Source organism: Cyprinodon tularosa, unplaced genomic scaffold (genome assembly GCF_016077235.1).
Source record: "Cyprinodon tularosa strain WSP-4 unplaced genomic scaffold, ASM1607723v1 ctg568, whole genome shotgun sequence".
NCBI lineage: Eukaryota > Metazoa > Chordata > Actinopteri > Cyprinodontiformes > Cyprinodontidae > Cyprinodon > Cyprinodon tularosa.
The window spans coordinates 436787-455998 of NW_024039305.1; the positions used below are offsets into that span (position 1 = coordinate 436787).

The 19212-nt window shown below is 36.7% G+C and overlaps 1 protein-coding gene across 1 annotated transcript; it reads right to left on the bottom strand.

Annotated features, from left to right (window-relative positions):
* On the bottom strand, positions 1 to 2622 carry hs3st1 (heparan sulfate (glucosamine) 3-O-sulfotransferase 1). Its single transcript, XM_038305864.1, has 2 exons — positions 2432 to 2622; positions 1 to 2041 (listed from the first exon to the last, which is right to left on the bottom strand). The coding sequence occupies exon 2, from the start codon at positions 1917 to 1919 to the stop codon at positions 999 to 1001; it is 921 nt and encodes a 306-aa protein (XP_038161792.1). The 5' UTR covers positions 1920 to 2041; positions 2432 to 2622; the 3' UTR covers positions 1 to 998.
* Between the last annotated feature and the right edge of the window lie 16590 nt (positions 2623 to 19212).

Genomic DNA, 19212 nt, shown 5'->3' on the forward strand with positions numbered 1-19212 from the left:
TAAAAATAAAATAAATCTTTATTATGGTATTAACTTCTCAGTTTTAGAAAAATATTTACAGTTGAGTTGCTGGTCAGCAATATCTGGGTTGCACATTTACACGAAAGGCTCTTGCAAAAACGATGAAGAATAAGATCCCAAAAATAACAGAAGTAATTTAACGTATTACAGAAAAAAATCATAGCAGCAATTCCTTCAGAGCTTTAAATGGTGTTAGTGCTTAATGGTGCTGCATCATATAATGTGGAAAAAGTAGGTCTGACAATAAAAAACCTGCTCAGTGCATATCTTTATGTAACGTTAACTGGCACCGTGTAAAATGTGTCTGCTGATATGAGCCAAGCTGGATGCTGATGCACATTCCTGACAGTACAGGGTGTCAGTGAAATGGGTGTTTGGAAAATAAGAGCAGCGCTCTGCACTGATGCTCACATTCCTCACACCCCTGTCGGATGATCGTCCTGCTGCCCTTTCACCATTTTGAACCTTTGCAGTTTTGGCCAATGTGTTCCTAATTTTTACCATGTTTAAAATGAAGCCTTCTACTGCAGGATGTTTTATACCGAACTAGCATCAGTTTAAACTGACCAGGGAGCTGTTTTATACCCACTGTTATCATCTAACCGTAGAGCTTAACTCAGATAAACAATATCTATTAGCAGTTATTTTGATTTCATTTTCACGTCTTTTAGAAGTTCACATTAAAAAGTCTATAGGATTAAATATACATTTAAAGTAATTACATTATTAAAAAAATACCTAAATACAACTAAATACAAAACACATATGCATGAACTGGTTTACAGGTTCAAGAAGTGCTAAAAAGGAAACAGCTGGGTAAAAAATGAAGGTTTTAGCTTCCGAAGGGGCGGATTGACCCAGAGCCCCCGCTCCATAACAAATAGACTAGTAGAAAAATAGCTTTTGTTTACATTTACTTAAGCGTCTGTCCCTTTGTTTATGTCTGTAGTGAGCTCATTCTGGTCCGATTCCAACATTTATTTCCAGTTAAACGTTCTTCCCACCAGCTCAAAGAACTTGCGGTTTGGTTGGTGGAAGAACTGGTAGAGTTTTTGCAGGATGGCGGGAGCAACATGAGGATGCGCTCTGCCTTTTGAGTCATGCAAACATCGCTCTCGCCCGTGATCCCTCAGACAGTAGAATCCTTTTGTTTTGTTGAAATAAAAATTTGAAGCGTTGATCTGCGGCTCCAGTTTTAGGAACCGTTCCACCTTTTTTATCTCAGGTAAGGGGTCCTTGATAAGTCTGTCCCCATCCACAATGTGGATGCTCTCCAGGGGGAAGTACTGCAGCCAGTTCTGCATGTGAATGTAATAGAGACTGCGATTAAGCGCCTTGTACCCCAGGTTGATCTCTCCGTTCCTAACCAGCACTGACTCAATGGGCTGGTAGTGCTTGTGCTTCTGGAGACGGTTGTAAAAGACCTGTGTATAGTCTGAGAGCACCCGCTCTGTAGGGTCTCTGAGGATGAGGAGCAGCTTGATGTTGGGGTTCATCTGATAGATGCGTTTAGGGACCTTGGCAGAAGTAAAATAGGCTGGCGTCTTTTCCACCGTCAGCTGTTCAGGGAAGGCATAAGGCATCTGACTGAGGTACCAGGACAAGCCTTTCTGAAAGTGGCTCTCCCAATCAAAGAAGTGGACTTCATTCTGAGCTGCCACCACAGCGTTGTGCAAACTGAGCATTTCTATCAGCGCCCGCGTCCCCCCCTTCCTCACACCGATTATTATTATCTGAGGAAGCTGCTGCGAGGTCCCGTTGGGGTGGCTGGTGGTGCCATTGTCGGTGGCCGGCGAATAGGTGGCAGGCAGAGAAGACCCCCCGTCCGCCAGCGGCCTGGAGGGGAGCGGAGGGGACTGCAATGCAAACAGCAGCAACCCAAGGAGCAGGGCTGCCATGACAGAGGTCCTGACCCTGGAGGATTTCAGCCTGGCGAATGGAACAAAACTATATCCCACATTGAAAGAGCAGCAAACCAAAGACGAAGGTCTGAGTGAAGGAAAGGCTGCCTGTTCTCCACCTGCAGCAGTGACCAGAAGGAAACAGTTGGAGTTAGAGAAAAGCAAGGGGAAAATGTTTAAATAAGTGAATAAACTGAAATCTATAATGATGCATTTTAATAAGAAGGATGCAATGATCTTCACAACAGCAGTTCACTATAGTTTTAACTATGAATGGATAAATAATGTAACTTCCAAATAAAAAAATTATGGGTCTAACAACAAATAAAGGGAATTTAAAAAATGAAATGCCAATAATGTTGGTGAAAAGATAGGAAGAAATAAAAGAAAATAGAAATAATACAGTTTCGCCACATCATAATAAAAAATAAAGAAAAAAACTATGGCTTTTATTTTAGAATAAGCACACACTGATCAACAAATCCATTAATTATTAATCCCCTCCTTACCTTCAGACTACAATCCTCCACTCGACAAAGATCTCATCTCCTCTAGTTTGGGTCTTTGCGCACAGCAGCGAGGTTCTATCATCCAGTTCGGTTCCGCCGAATCTCCGCGCGTTAAGATGAACTCCGATCTGGATCCAACTTCACCTGAGCGCGTCTCTGCTCTCTGTGGTTTGCTTCACACGATCCTCCCCAGTTTTCACTCCCAGATGCCGTCAGCAGCTCCCGCCTACACCGAGCCAAGGTCCACTCCCCCTACCAGCAAACACAATGCTGGAGCTTTCTGACAGGACCAGAGAGCAGGGGCGCACATCAGAACCTGTAAAACAGCATTACAGCAAAGAAGTTTATTATTTTCAGATGAATACCTGCCATGTATACACAATATATACAGAATATTACAGATTTAAGATTTCTTTACTTTTAAATACAATAGCACATAAACAATTCAAAATATCAAATGTTTTATTTTAATTTCAGCCAAAGAAAAATTTGTAAATATCAAAAACTTTTTTTTTTTAATGACATTTTGACATTTAATACAGGAGAAACAAAGCTCTCCTGACTGTGTATAAAATATAATTTACACTTGATCCTGAATTTGAGAATGCACAAAAACAGTCATCGAATCTTTTACACTGTTTCGAAAGAATTTAAACTAAAATTTGCATAGACCATTCTAGAGACCAATTTATTTTTTAAGGCATTGAGATGGACTCCTCAGTACGTTTTCGATCATTGTCCCTTTACATAACTCAGTAGGCTTCAGCAGAAGTCTGCAAACATGCGGATATAAATATTCTCTTTCAGTATTTTTCTATTACTGGGCTTCTAAATCATCCAGGTCTAGAGCAGCAAAGCAACTTCAGACCATTATTCTGTCATCACGCTTGACTCTCACTATGATGTTCCACTTTTAAAATGATATTAGTTGTAAATCTTATGTAACAGAAAGTTCCCCTTAAGAGATTTTTTTTGGGATCCTCCAGATGTTTTGTTTTAGTAATCTTAAAATGTTTATTTTGTGTGCTTTTAGGCTGCCTCAGTTTTCCCATTGGAACTCACTTATAAGAGCCTTATTTACTCATTGTCTTGTTTCTTCATTTGTGGATAAAGGATCTCCCCGTGTTTTGTTCAACTCTCAAACCCATTTCTATGGCTTCTTAAATGTTTTTGGATGCAATAAAATTTTTCTTATTTGTTTTTGATTGTCTTTAGTAGAGGATACGGTATGCTGCACTTTCAGATTGGCTTTTGCCTGAGGGTTTCACAGTAATAGAGCTGAGGGTGTAACTGTAGTGAAATCAAATGTTTGGTTAGTCACAGTTAATTCATCTTGTAGCACTTTTTGCACTTAATACAAATTGTATGAGTAAAGGTAACATAGAATAAATGCATGTTTTAGTCATCAATAGTCTTATCTACACCTCTCTTAAGGGAGTGTACGATTTGATTAAGCTCAATCAGGAACAATCAAGGCTTGATTACAACCGGGGTGTGTGGCCCAGGGCCTATCTGTGGCCCTTAGATTGATTTTGCATGGTTAAATTAAACCCACAAACACCAAAATGTTTATATGGAAGACCAAATTGAATCTGCAATGGCAGATCGAATTCTCAAAATAAAAAATGTAAGATATGACAAAAGATGTTTTTTTTTTTTTTTTATAGCTATGTGCATTTTGGCCTTTATTTTCATTTATTATCCAGTAGAATAACCATCCTGCAACCTCACTCATAAACAGAGCAATTCTTTAAACTTGGATAAATGCATTAAGCATCTATGATGATAGGGTGATCTCCAATTATGTTTTTTTTTTTTTTATAATAATAATAACTGAACTTTATTGGTCTCACATTGGAATAATGTACCTCTGCATTTAACCCATCCCCTTGGGGAGCAGTTAGGCTGCAATTGGGTGGCACCCGGGGTGCAGTGTGGGGTTAAGGTTCTTTGCTCAGGGACCCAGAGTGGAGGATGTGGGGATCGAACCGGGTACTTGCAACTTTCTCAGAACACAAGTGCCCTGTTCTAACACAGCAGGCAACACTTCCCTAAAAACAGGTCTGTTTTTTCCATGTAACATGATCAATAAAAGAATCGCACCACAGCATGCGCCTCCCGCTGCTTCACCTGTCCTCCTACCCCGTCCCTTCCCCTTTCTTTCATAAGGTATGGTGTTAAGGTAAGAAAAGAAAACACAGCAGGTATTCAAAAGAGGCTTTTAAACATTAGGGTGTTAAAATGATAGGTACTGTTATCTTGGGGAGACCAGGGGCCTCCTTTTTCAGAGAATAAGCTGCCGAGTTGCTCCTGGATTTATTGGAAACATACTATTATTAGGGCATGAAAGCATTCTTTTCTTAAGCTCTGTTTTATGTTTTTGTGATTAAGCTCAAACCTACATGGATGAAAGGTCCAGGGTGAGTTGTAACATCTTACTTTAATCAAGTTCTCAGTGTAATCAGCTTAGATTTTTTTTTCCTCCTGACACACAGATGTCAGTTTTTATATAAAACTATCACTGAGTCAAATGCACACATTGTTGCATCGTCCCAGCTCAGTATTTACAACAGATCATGTCATGTAAAACAAGGGGACTTTTTTCTGGTTATCTTCATATTTAGACAGCAATAAATGATTTAAGAATAGTGGTGCTTCATAAAAATAAAAAATGAGACGTGTGAATATGGGAGTAAAGCAGGGTTTAAATGTCTTTACTCAAATATAACACTACGTGTTAGTCATGATGCATCTCTGATCAGATGTAGTATCAAATCAGATATCCATTAAGGATAACATTTTAAATTATATATATTTTTTGTGGTTTGACTGCTGTTTTTTTCAAAAAAGTCCTTTACAGAAGATGAATATAATTCAGCTGTAAGGATGGAGAGCAATAGAAAATGAGTAGAAAGCATCAAGGTGGACAGAGAACTGCAATAGGATGGTTCAATATTGAGTGGAAATGTAGGACTAGCTACTTAATAACAATTGATTCACTTTTAAAATGCTTTTTACAGAGAAAAAGTGCCTTAGCAAGATATGCAATATATTTATTACAAACAAATATTGCTTGTTGTTGATGGCATCAGCTATAGAGCACACAAAATCTCCATAATCAGAATGGTTTTAGTTACTGCTGATCTCTGTGTCTCTTTGGAAAAATGATTGCAGGCAGACATAAAAAAAAAAAATAAGACAGGGTAGAATGTGGAACAGAGGTGCAGATGAGACAAAGGAATGCAGAGTGTGTGTTATATTAGTAAATGAATTATCAAGATTGACAGATGTAAAGACACATATACACAAGGAAAATCTGTTGGGGGCATGGAGGTGCCTGTAATATAACTGCATACAGTTGCGCCCCTGGATCCCGGTATCACTTCAGGGCGTGGCCAGTATGGAGAGATTTGAAGAAATGAAAGAAAATATGTTTATGGATAATAATACTATGTAGTTCTTTCCTCTTTTAAACTCAACATAATGTTTCTGTCTCCTCTTGCAGTTTTATTGTGATATTGTTAAAAAGGAGACAATTGGTGATTCATAAATAAGCTGATCTGATTAAAAAACAGTGCATTTGCTTAAACCATGTAGATCTCTTTGCTTTCTACTTCCAGTGGAAATGATAGGAGGGTAAAGACACCCATTCATGCGTGGCATTCTTCTCCCCCTTTGTCCAAACTGCAAGTGCATCTGTGAGCAAGCACCGAGTCCAAATTGCGCAATCTCACCATCTGTTGAGCAATTTTTTTCACTCCAGAGATTTTTAAATTCTTAAATAAACAGTTTGATGACAACAGCACTACGATAACAAAAAATAGCCCCAAACCAAGATCAAGAGCCAAATATTGATTGTAACCTTCATCACGCAATTTCCCCTGAGTCACCTTTGAACATACAGTCAGTGTGGGAAAGTTTGAGAGCCAAAAGCTGATGAGTAAACGTCACATCACTGCGGTCAAAGACCTGATCAGTTTGTGTCACTTGTTTCCTGCAGAGTTGAGAAAGCAGTGAAATCTGTTTGTGACGAACGGATTGGGGATCTAACTGAAAGCAGGATCAAATGGCAGGGCTTTGATCTCAGACAGCACTTATCCAAGAGTAACGCATAAAGCTCTTTATTCCTGTCTCTTTTATTTTTTTAATAATTAAACATCTCAGAGTTTAAAAAGGTGTCTGCTCCAAATGAGATTTGAGGCTTGTTTTGCAAACTGACACTATGCATAAAACACAGCAGTCTGAAGGGTTTTTGCAGCTGAATGTAGATGTCTCTGATTTTACCCTTGTCTGCGAAAATTTCTGCTGTGTTGGTTATTTAAGTGAAGGCCACCCCCCCCATTAAAGCAGCTCCAAGCATATACAGTGGCACCACAAACAGCAAACAAAAGGCCAAATATGCCTCTTAAATATATCCTTCCTTTGTAGAGAATGCAAACGCATGGGCTTTGCTGCTTCCGAATGCAGAGTCTAAGTGCTGATGTAGTCATGAGTTTCCTCACATTGATTTTTTTGATGGGGCTTTATAATTCTCAGATTCTGCTCTCCTCTCTATTATAGAAATGTAAATCCCCCCCCCCCCCCTCTTTAACCACTACATTGGTGTTAAAGAGTGTCCGATCATATTAAACTTAAAATAGTACACTAAATACCTGCAGATGGTAAATACTAGTGTTGCGCCAATGCCTTTTTTTTGCCCCGATACAATACCTGGCTGTGCAGTATTGGCCAATATCATACCGATACCATCTGTTTGAAATTGATGTGTGTGTGTATATGAGAACTGCATACTACTAGGATGTAAAATACTTGCCATTATGGCTTTGTCAAGCTGCTGCCTACCTTTGTGAAGCAGGAAAAAGGCTAATACAAAGTGAATCCAGTATAACTTTTTATTGCCTACCTGGAATGTGTGTGAACAGTTAATTAAAGCTACAGTGTGTAATTTTCAGCGACATCTAACGTCCAGACTGCAGACCGCAGCAACATGAACATCTCCCCCCCACCGCTTCTCCCCCCCAACAGCGTTACGGGACAAAATGTCTTCCACGACGTCCGCATCACCTACCTTCTCAAGTGATGAGGTTTGTTTACATAGATAATTTTACAGATAGTATTTCATTAGTCTGTGTAGTGTATAGATTTCATGTAGACTTAAGATAATAAATATATGCGTTATTTTTTCTACATCGTTGTGACGTTTTGGTGAGCTGCTTTGCATGGTGATATAAACAGACAAAGTAATTGTAGTCATTAGTTTAACAGCGAGATTGTGTTCGCTGGAAGAATATATATTCCCCGTTTACAGAGTCCAAGTCTTGTTTGTGGCACGGGGGTTACAAGGCGAGGAAGAGGGAGAGGAAGAGGGCGAGGAAGAGGGCAGAGAGGCCGAGGTGGGCGTGCAGCCAGGGCCAGGCGAGGGAGAGGTGCCAGCGGGGTGACTAGAGCAGAGGAGGAAAGGCTGGAAGATCTCCAAAGGAGCCGGAGAGAAGTAACCGAGGTATATATCCAGAAAATTATTTTACAGAAAATTACTGAATTATTACCTGTGAAATGTCAGGGACGTTGCTGAATAAGTATACTGGAGAGTAACAGCATCATCACGCAGCATGTTATGGTAATGGGCGATCTCGCAATCGCTAGTTTGTTGGCTCTGCGCTGCCATAGCGCAAAGATGTCTGCCTCCATGGCTGCGAGACCCGCTCCTATGTAATTATAAATAACGAATTCTAAGGCAACGCAAATATTAAGGTTAAGAGGCTGAGCTCGTAGATGATGATAAATAACATAGTTATGTATAATATATTACATTTCTGACTGTATAACCCTGTAATTATTACACACTGTAGCTCTAAACTTTTGGCTCTCAAAATAGTATCGGTGCCCTATTTGTGGGTACTTGCCGATACAGATACCACCATTTTAGTGCTGAATCAGGGCCCCACTCGATACTGGTATCGGTATCGGTGCAACACTAGTAAATACCCTTAAATACCCAACCTTAGTGACTTTCCTGACATCAAAAAGTGATCTAGACCTGAACTATTTAAAAACTGTCAGGATAAGGACCCCTTAAAAGCAACAGACTACAACCGAGATTTTTTTTTTATTTTGAGAATAAAGTCATAACATTATGAGAATAAAGTTTTAATATCACGAGAATAAAGTTGTAACATTGCAAGAATAAAGTTGTAATATTATGCTAATAACGTCATAACTATACGAGAATAAAGTTGTCATACAATAACCCGCTTCAGAAAGAAGCTTAGAGCTCTGACCAGCACCACCAGACAGCAACCTGAGTCCACTTTGACATACTGCCCAATTTTATTCTGGTGTGCTAAGATTTCCTTATTTGTCAACCCAGAGTGAAAGCATAACTTCACATGATGCTAGACATTCCTCGAAGACAGTGATTCTTGTTCTTGTAAGAGTTGTCATAAAATAGAACTTGTTTCTCGTACTTTTAGGACTTTATTCTCTTAATATTCTGACTTTATTCTCATAATTTTTGGACTATTCTGATTGTGACTTTTTTCTAATAATATTACAATTTTATTCTCGTAATTTTCTGACTATTCTCGTGGGTTTTTTTCCGTAATATTCCAACTTTATTCTCGTATTTTTACGACTTTATTTTCGTAATTTTATGTCTTTATTATCATAATTTTATGCCTTTATTCTTGTAATGTTACAACTTGATTCTACGACTTTATTCTCTTAATGTTATGACTTTCTTCTCATAATGTTCCAACTATATTCCAGTAATTTTATAACTATTCTCGTTGCCACTTCATTCTTGTAATTTTACAACTTTATTCTCGTAATGTTATGACATGATTCTTTTTAACTTTATTCTTGTATTTTTGGGACTTTTTTCTCGTAATATTACGACTTTATTCTCCTATTTTTACGAAATTTTGGACCTTTTTTTTTATTTTATGACATTATTCTCATAATGTTATGACTTTAATCTTATAATGTTCCAACTTTTTTCTCGTAATTTTATAACTATTCTCGTTGCGACTTTATTTCGTAATGTTACGACTTTATTCTCAAAATAGAAAAAAAAATCTCTAGCCTGGCCCTAATGCTCTGTCCTAACAGATAAACACTGTACTATCGCAAAATTTAAAAATCTCCCAGGGAAACAAATATATACCTGATTGATTAATTTATCGAGTTAATTTATTTCAGATGATTTTCACCATCAAAAGTGATAATTTATTGGTTGACTTTATTGATCTCACAGTGGAGAAACTTAATCATTACATCAGCTCAAATAGTCAGAAAGAAGCAGAAGATGCCAAAGGAAGAAAAGGTGCATTGGGGTATATATTCAATAAATACATTACGTCCATATATATAGGACATCTGAAGGCTCTCTTCTTTTTTTTTTGCGGGATTATTATATAGGGTTATTGCACAGGGTATTTGCATAGGTATTTATGTTGATGAGTATTTATATATACAGTTATTGCACTGGGTATCAAATATAAAGAAATAGGTTATTGCAAAGGGTATTAAATATTAATTGCACAATATGTACTAAAAATATAGCAACATATTATTTTTATAAATTCAATGCATATTCTTTTAATAGCTGAACATAAATAAAATGTATAAAACAAAATTTTGAGTTGAATAAACTTTAAGTATTTATAACCTCAGATATTAATTGATAACCTGATAATGTGTCATATGGGTTTTTCTTTCACTGACAACTACTGCTGTAGCATAGTTAGTTCACTTGTTTAGGGAAGTCCGTAAAGTTGCTCTCTTGGTCACGTTTCATTCAATGATGGATCCAGCCTTCTCCAGTTACATAAGGGAGTTTTTAAGAGCGCTGATGTGTGCCAAATGCTGCATAATAGCCTAAACGAATCATTAAGTATATTTCAGAAGAAGTTAGGAAAAGTTACCCAGTGTTGTTTTAAAAAATGTAATGCCATATAATGTTTATATAGTATAGGCATTATCTGAACTGAGAATTCTGACAACTTACCTCTTGTGTCATATGAACAACCACGTTTTCCTTGTTAGGAAAAGCTTCCAGTGTCGGTATCTAATCTGGTAGGTACAGGAGGAAACGAGGGAGTAAAGAAAATAACCCTGGATCCTGAAGTACAAACATACACCTGCCTTGATCCTCTTAGAAAAATACAAGTCTCCTTCCGTTTTTGCCCGCTGTGGATATATTATGTGTCTGTGTCACTTTTATTCAAAGAACCATTTAGGTGTGATAACTGCTGGGTGTGGGTTTCTAAAGATAATATGCAGTTCTTCACTGTACTGCCAATCACTTTGATTATATTCATAGCAGAAATGTGCAATCTAAGAGAAAATTTAATGCAATATGTTGCAGCAGAATGCCTTCTTCAATCACTGTTACATTGAATTCAGCCATAAGAGGTTGAATTACCCTAAGAGGCTTTCAGGGAACAGACAAGATGGGGTTGGTGAACTGTGTTTTATTCCTTCTTCCTTCTCTTTATCCTGTAACAGAATAAACTTGCACTCATCTGAGGCGTATGACCTTTTTAATAACCTCTGAGTCAAATCTTCATGCTCCTTTGCAAACCTAACAATTCTTCAATTACTGATCCGGCGTTGCAGGTGTTTAGTGACCTGGCAGTAGCCAGATTGAAATGTGTAGAACTGAGTTGAATTCTACATTAACAATGGGATGGCTGCCGTTCAGTCTGTCCGTGAAAAGGAGGAACGTTTAGTATAATACTTCAAGCTGATTGGGTGACGCACAGCTAGTACCCACCTTCCATAATAAGCTTTCAGCCAATCCTAGCATCGTAGTAGGATTTGTCTGCAGCTTTTTGAGTGTTTTCGCAACTAGAGGAGTAAGCTGATAAATCAAACGTATTCCATATCCTATTCAAAGAAAAGCACAGACAGCTTCCCATTCTTCTCATGCTCCTTTTTTAAACAACAAACTTTTTCTATTTTAGCTAAAACCGAGTCGATTGTGGTATCGACAGGTGAGTCCTCCAGCGCAGCCATGTTTGTAATGCTCCGGCAAGGCCCTTCAGACTGTCGTCATTCACATATGTTCCGCCCCAAAAACACTGCTGGCATGTTATTGATCTGACTAGCTGGTTGTTAGGAGACGGTCGTATTACTGGGAGTCTTATAAGATGGATTCGTTGTGAGATTGAAAACTCAGATCTCACAGCAATCCAGCTTGCAGCGCAAGGTTAGTTGTTTAGGATCCATGGTTCGCCTTCTTATTGCTAAGTGCAAAGACGTTGGATTTTTAAAGAGCCAAACAATTTAACCAACATCCAATTATGTATTTTAGGTTTTCCTTTTACCTAAAAGCATTTCTTCTTTTTCAAGAGCGTGCATCCTTTCTGGGTTTGGTTAAACCTTTACACCTCTTTTTTCTGCCTCCCCAGCAAACAAAACACTCAGTTGGGCTTGTATCATTTGAGCATGCACGAGAAAGATTTTCCTAGAGCAATAAGACGTCTCGTTTGACTGGAGTTTGATGACATCGGTTTGCGTATTGAATCCATGTAGTGAATGATTAAAGACTTTTTTCTAATTAAAATGGTTTGGTTTAAATTATGGTGATGGTGTTAGGGTTTTGCTTGGACCTTTTCCCTTTTGTAATCATTGCCCCATGATGGCTTTTTGCACTGCTAGAATAATAAACTAAAGTGAACAGCATTCTGCAAACTTTTTTCCTCTCCCAATTTTTTGCTGTTAAAGAAAGTGGACACTCCCTTACTGAGTCATTTGCATTTAAAAACCACAACTAATTAGACACAGCAGTGACAGCAGCTTTACACAGCAACAACTTCAGGGACAGAAAAATGGAAACATGTTTTAGAGGGACACAAATATTTTAACCAAAGAAAGCTTGATATCTGTGGTTTATTTGGAGAGCTTTTTTATGATTCTTGTGAGAAAAAACTAAAGTTAAATTGTGGCCTATTGATCAAAGAGCAGGAAATATGCATCTTGTAGAGAATGCAGGATCAGACCTGTGCTCTGGGTTCCCGATCAAGACCCTTCACCCCAGAAAGCTCCCTGGACAGCTACAAGCTGCTCACTGCTACATAAAGGCTGCTGCATAGTAGGGAGAACATATTTTCTTGCTGCTGCAAGAACAAAATAATGTCATGTATCCTCACAGCTTGGTCTTATGGCTCCTATTTCCTGACACATCAACCAGAAGAATATTTTCCACACTGTGTTTGGGAACTGTTTTGGAATTGGTCAGGATATGCATAGATGTTACGTAGGAAAAGCATATCAGACTTACTTCGATTTTACGTTCTTTAAAAAAACTGTTTGCTGTGAATGCATCTGCAAGTCTTTTTAAATATTTCTCAACCAAATTTTCACATTATGTAATTAGAATTTGTGCACCAAAAAAATCAAGATCATTTAGAGTTATTAATATCTGGAAACATCAGTTTTTCATTAAGCAGGGTTAGCTGTAATCTAGAGTAAATTCTGGGGCATATCCCTGCATACCCTGGCTTTTCCATTTCATAAAGCTACGAAGTCATTACTGTGAATAAAAATATTACAATAAATTACCCAGTTAAACAACTCAGTAACAGAGCTGTTTGAAGTATTTATATGATTTAGTTTAGATCTGCACAAGGAAGTGTTGGAAATGATGTGTCCTAATCTGGAAGAACCTGTTGAAGTCGGAGCTCAAACACTCCATCTCTATCAGGAGAGGGTTTATCTCTCCTTAAAAGTTGCTTTAATAAATACACCAGATCGGCTTGTTTTAAGCAAACACTAAATGGGTTTTATGTAGCAGCATTTGCATGTTACTATTACGTCCACAGTGTTAAATACTGGCAGATTTTTCTGATTCTGATTCTTTGCAAATATTAATGACTAAACCCAGTAAACAAGCTTCAGAAAGCAATGATCTGGTGATCCAGTTCCCTCTTTCCGCTGCTTTTTGGGAGTCCAAAGTATGAGCTATTCTTAACATTTGATGGTAAATATTTGGAGATCAAATGGAGCAAATCAAATATTTATAAAAATACCAGCAATAATGTTGCAAAAAGTTATATCAGCAGCAAAGAGGCTTTTATATGGTGGAGAAATTTATCAAAAAAAACATTTGTTCCTCTTTGAAAATTAGCTTCTAGAGGGTATAAATGAAGTACCTTAAATATTCTTTCAAATATTCCTTTTTCATTTTTATTTCTGTCCCTGAGAAACACAAACTGTTGTTTTTTAGTCGAAGCGCACAAGGAAGGTATTAACCCAAAAGCCTTAACTTTAAAGTATGCCTCTTCAGAGGCTTAAAGACAGTTACAGTGTCACCAGAAAGAAACAACAGCTGCTTCTGATCAGAGCACATGTACAGTTACTTTGAGATGAAAAGAGCAGAAAACTATTTTCTGCTGTTGTTCTTTGTGCAGTTTGAAAAGCAGTTTCACGTTGCTCAAACAACGAACAAAACAGAACCTGCCTTACATGAATGTTTTCAATTTCTAAGAAGAGGATACAATAATTCCATAGAGAAGAAAAATGTGTTTTGCATAGGAAACTTTCAGAGGTTTTCTGGTAGCCTTGCCTGCTTTCTTTCATTTCAAAGAGGAAATCAGGTTTTCCTAATTAACATTATATTTAATATTGTTTTGCAAAAACATTATTTTCCAGAAACGCTTGACAGGGTGCATTAGAACATTTCTGAGCAAGAAGTAAATAGCTTTTTCTCATAGGAAGAATTTTAGTTTTTCTGAAGGCTAAGTGCTTTAATACCAATCATTTAGCACATCATACTGGTTTATTTACTGAATAGTTCTCTGTTGATAAGCATTTAATATAACACACACATAGTAGTCGCATCTTCAGGCAACAATTAGCAGTTTTTTTGATAAAAATCATATCTTTTGAAAGAAATTATAGTTTTTTACATACAGTGGAGATTATTAAACGCATAACACTGTAATTTCGAAAAGCCTAAGGAGAAAAAAGTGTGCTTCTTTTCTCAGGCACATATTTTAATTCCACAGTTTAATTACATACACTGTAAATCTGCAGCTTTTGCTCTCCTAGCTATGGAAACCTGCATGTCATCCACTTTTCATCTGTTAAATGAAATGCCTGGTTTGTGAGTCAAGATACAATGTCTCTTTACAACCATCATTTGGAAATACAGACCAGTGACAAAGACCATGAGAATAAGGAGATGATGTGGGCTTTCTCAAATGAGAGACAATCCGAAGGAAAGCTTATTGATATCCAGATGTTCTCACAGATTTATAAAGTATCCTGGGGGAGAGAATATGGTGGTAAAAAAGAAATAAAGAAAAAATAAAATAAAATTAAATTAATAAACGGGGGGATACAGTTGACCAATGCATCACATAGCTGCAGATGGAGGTTGCAGTGTTGACTGAATGGAGCTTTGCAGATGATTGGCAAGCAGATCTGTCAAAACCACTAATGCTTAAAAAAAAAAAAAAAAAAAAAAAAAAAAAAAACATGGAACATCAGCTGGAAAGGTCACAAGACATTGATTTTTGTCATGTTCATATCAATGAGGTATTGTATTTTGTATTTGTTTCAGTTTCATACCCTTGACAATCGTCAGGGTGATGCAGAGGGTAGCACTGGTGCCTTGCAGCAAAATGCTTCTGGGTTTGATTCCTGGCCCGGTATCTTTCTGGAGTTTGCATGTTCTCCCTGTGCATGTGTGGGTTCTTCCTGGGTACTCCAGCTTCCTTCCACAGCCCAAAAACATGACTGTTAGGTTAATTGGTCAGTTAGTTAGTAATTATGTCCACCTTCCGGGATATGATCTTTTTTGTCTGTTAAATATGTGCTGGAGGATTTGTAGGGTTGTAGTACTCCAGATCGGTCTTGGTCTCGAGATATTTTTAGATTCTTGCTGCCTTCTTGGTATCGACAGCATTTTGTCAAACAGGTCAATAAGACAAAAACATTTTGCTTTCAATTTGTATTTGATTGATGATGGACTGGACCAGGGACTTGTAGTGTTAAATTAGCTAGCACTGCCTAGTCATTTTACGCTTTATTTCTTTCTGAAATGAAAGGGTTATTGAGAATTATCAGTTCAGTTTTGTTACCATTAACTTTTTCAAGAAATTAAACACAAAAATTATCTATGATTTAAAGTGTGTTCCTTTGGGAAAATTAGAACAAAGATTGTTTTTGCATGTATTTTAAAGCAAACCTAAAAGTCCCATGTTATGCAAAATTCACATACACATTTCCTGAGGCCTGCGTACGAGGATAAATAAAAACACACTATCATTGCCTTTCTCCAGTTCTTTGCCATTTGCTCAAAATGCTCTGTTTGTAAAACATTCCCCTTATGATGTCAACAGGGGAAATAAGCTGTCCAGAGGGGTCTGTAGCAGCCCATCCGTCAAGCTATAGCCTTCATCTATTGTATTATTCCATGCTCCAGGACTATCTTTATGAACGCTGACTGGTTGTCAGGATTGTGGGATTTGGGGGCGTGGACTGTGGGAGGATGGGGCAGGGAAAACCAAAACAGTTCATCCAGAAGGAGGCTGAATGAGTAGATTTTTGGTTAAGGTTTATGCACACAAGGCAAAAACATGCTCTAGAGACCTTATTGTTGATATTTACTTACTGTCAAATATAGCAAAATATAGGAACTTTAAATACAAAAAAATAAACAACTATTATACAATTATACAGCTCATCTCAATTGAGATCCAAGATCTTATTTACAAGAGAGATCTGCTAGATAAACAGAAGCAAAATCACAAAATATTATTTTCCATTTTTGTATATGTGGTCTTGGTCTTGTCTTGGTCTCTGTGGTGTGGTCTTAATTACAACACTAAGGGTTAGGCTATTTTGCAAATAAATATCCAGGTTACTTTTATACAGCCTAAATATTTATACCCTTTTTTAATGTTTTTAAACCACAAATAGGAGCGTCGGTTTTCTTGCTACAGTTTTATGTCATAGACAAGTGTTTCTCAATCCTGGTCCTCAATTGCCACTGTCCTACCAGTGATGAGTTTTAGGTGTCTCCTACATGTTGAAACACACCTGAGGTATGATTAACATGCTTCTGCAGCACTTGACAGCTTGTGGGGAGCTTATGCAATCATCTGAAGGAGGTTTGCTGGATTAGAAAGACATCTAAAACATGCATAATCAGTGAAAATTTAGGACTAGGATTAAGAACCACTCATAGACCAATGTAAAGAATACCTAATACACACACACACACACATATATATATATATATATATATATATCTATACATATATACATATATATATATATATATATATATATATATATATATATATATATATCTATATATATATACATATATACATATATATATATACATATATATATATATATATATATATATATATATATATATATATATATATATATATATATATATATATATATATATATATTGGACTTATCGTTTATAGTTAATGCTTTGTGATTTTAATTAGTAGAACCAGTGTGAAGGAAACTACTACATACTACTATATAAGTATATATATATATATATATATATATATATATATATATATATATATATATATATATATATATATATATTTCATCAGTACCAAGTCGTGTTGATCGACAAACAGCAGAAGAAGGCAGTAGTGATAGATGTGGCAATCCCAAGCGACAGCAACATCAAGAAGAAAGAACACGAGAAGCTTGAGAAATACCAAGGACTGAAGGAGGAGCTAGAAAAGATGTGGAAAGTAAGAGCAGCAGTGGTGCCAGTGGTAATTGGAGCACTGGGGGCTGTGACCCCCAAACTGGGAGAGTGGCTACAGCAGATTCCAGGTAAAACATCAGAGGTCTCTGTCCAGAAGAGCGCAGTCCTAGGAACAGCTAAGATACTGCGCAGAACCCTCAAACTCCCAGGCCTCTGGTAGAGGACCCGAGCTTGAGGATGACACATACCACCCCACGAGGGGTGAGAAAACAGTTTTTTTTATATATATATATATATATATATATATATATATATATATATATATATATATATATATATATATATACATATATATATATATATACTTATATAGTAGTATGTAGTAGTTTCCTTCACACTGGTTCTACTAATTAAAATCACAAAGCATTAACTATAAACGATAAGTCCAACTGTTCTTTGAATCCCTCAGAGTTTCTTATGAGAACATTAGTAAATGGAAAACCATTATTTTTTTATAACCTCCAACCTCTCATTTGACAAGAGAGAGAGGGAGCTGGAGGCAGTAGTAGCAGCTCAACAACAACTGCTGCTTACCTTATCAAGGCTGCACTTGTGTATACAAAATGACAAAATAAAACTGTCTAAGTCTAAGCAAATTACCACTTTGAGCAAGATTTTGCTGAAAGAATAGCATTATAACATACTTAGACACTTTTATTATAATGCTAACATCTATAAACAATGTCATTTGCAAACATATCTTCAATATGTAAAGCAAATTAAGTTTTTCTACTAAACTAGACAGAAGCTAATTTTGGTTTTTTTGCCAGCATGGTGCAACATTAAATCAAATGTTGCAACGTCTGTTTAAAAATAGAAAACTTCTAATCTTATAAATAAAGCTAATGTATAAAGGTGATTCTAAACTACTGAAACAGTCTATAAGCAAGCATGATCTCCAGGGTCCTCAACAATGTTCTTAATTGTTTCAAAATTCAGCTGAAAGCTATTTAGTCAGATCGCCCTTTTCTCCAAAATAAAGGATCAAAAAACAAGGAAAGATCATTACTATTTTAAATACAACCCTAAAAAGTAAATAAAGTGCAGAACTACCTTATAAACACTTTCAAGTTATAAATAAATGTTATGTTAGGATACGGCAAAAATTTTGCTAATATGGCAACGCAATAAGCGAACCAGGGATGAGGTCAGTTCTTTTAATGTGTACTCATATCGTGGCTGAGCACCTATTGCTGTTCCTTTGTGTAAAGGTGAATGTTTGTGCCTCATTGCAGCTGCTTTTAAATGAGTGACAAATAAAAATCTGAAAAGGGTGGCGTGAATGTGTATTTATCCCTCCTGAGTCACCTGAACCTCTATTGGCTGAAATTACAGCTTCTGTTTGTTCTAGAGCAAATCCCTGAGCAGTGTTTGCACTAAGGTTAAATTACACACTGGTGAAATCTATTGTGTAAATGGGGAAATTTTCAGGGAAATGAATTGCGCTGTATTCTATTTAAGCGGTATTAGAGAAGAAGGCTGTGAAAACAATTGTATTCAACACTTATACATTTTAGGATTTTATTTGATAATAGTTCTTAATAGCATACTATTGCATCATTTTAATTAGCATAGTATGTCCTTCTCTATCTTGGTCTTTTAAAAAATTTTTTTGAATGACTCCATCTAACATCTAAATGCTGTTATTAGCTTAGTTTTACCTTGTCAAGTGGGAATGCTTATGCATTCCCACTTATTGTTTTTCTGTTTATATTTATTATTATTCCGTAGGTTTTTCTTCGTTTAACTAGTTCAACAGTTTTCAGCCGATTTAAACAAATTTGGTATCAAAACGTTCAGCTTGTTCAGGAGAATTCTGCTATATCTTTTGGTAAAGATATTGTTCGTAGTTTTTGCGATATTCAGCTTTTTCTGCGATTTTTGGCCCCATTGAAATGCATGTAAAACTTCAAAAATTCCACTAAATCTTCAGCTACTTTGCCCTTTAACTACTTCAGCATACTTTCAGCTAGAAACACCATTCAACTTTTAAAATGTTTCCGTATCTTTCTGCTATTACTGTTTA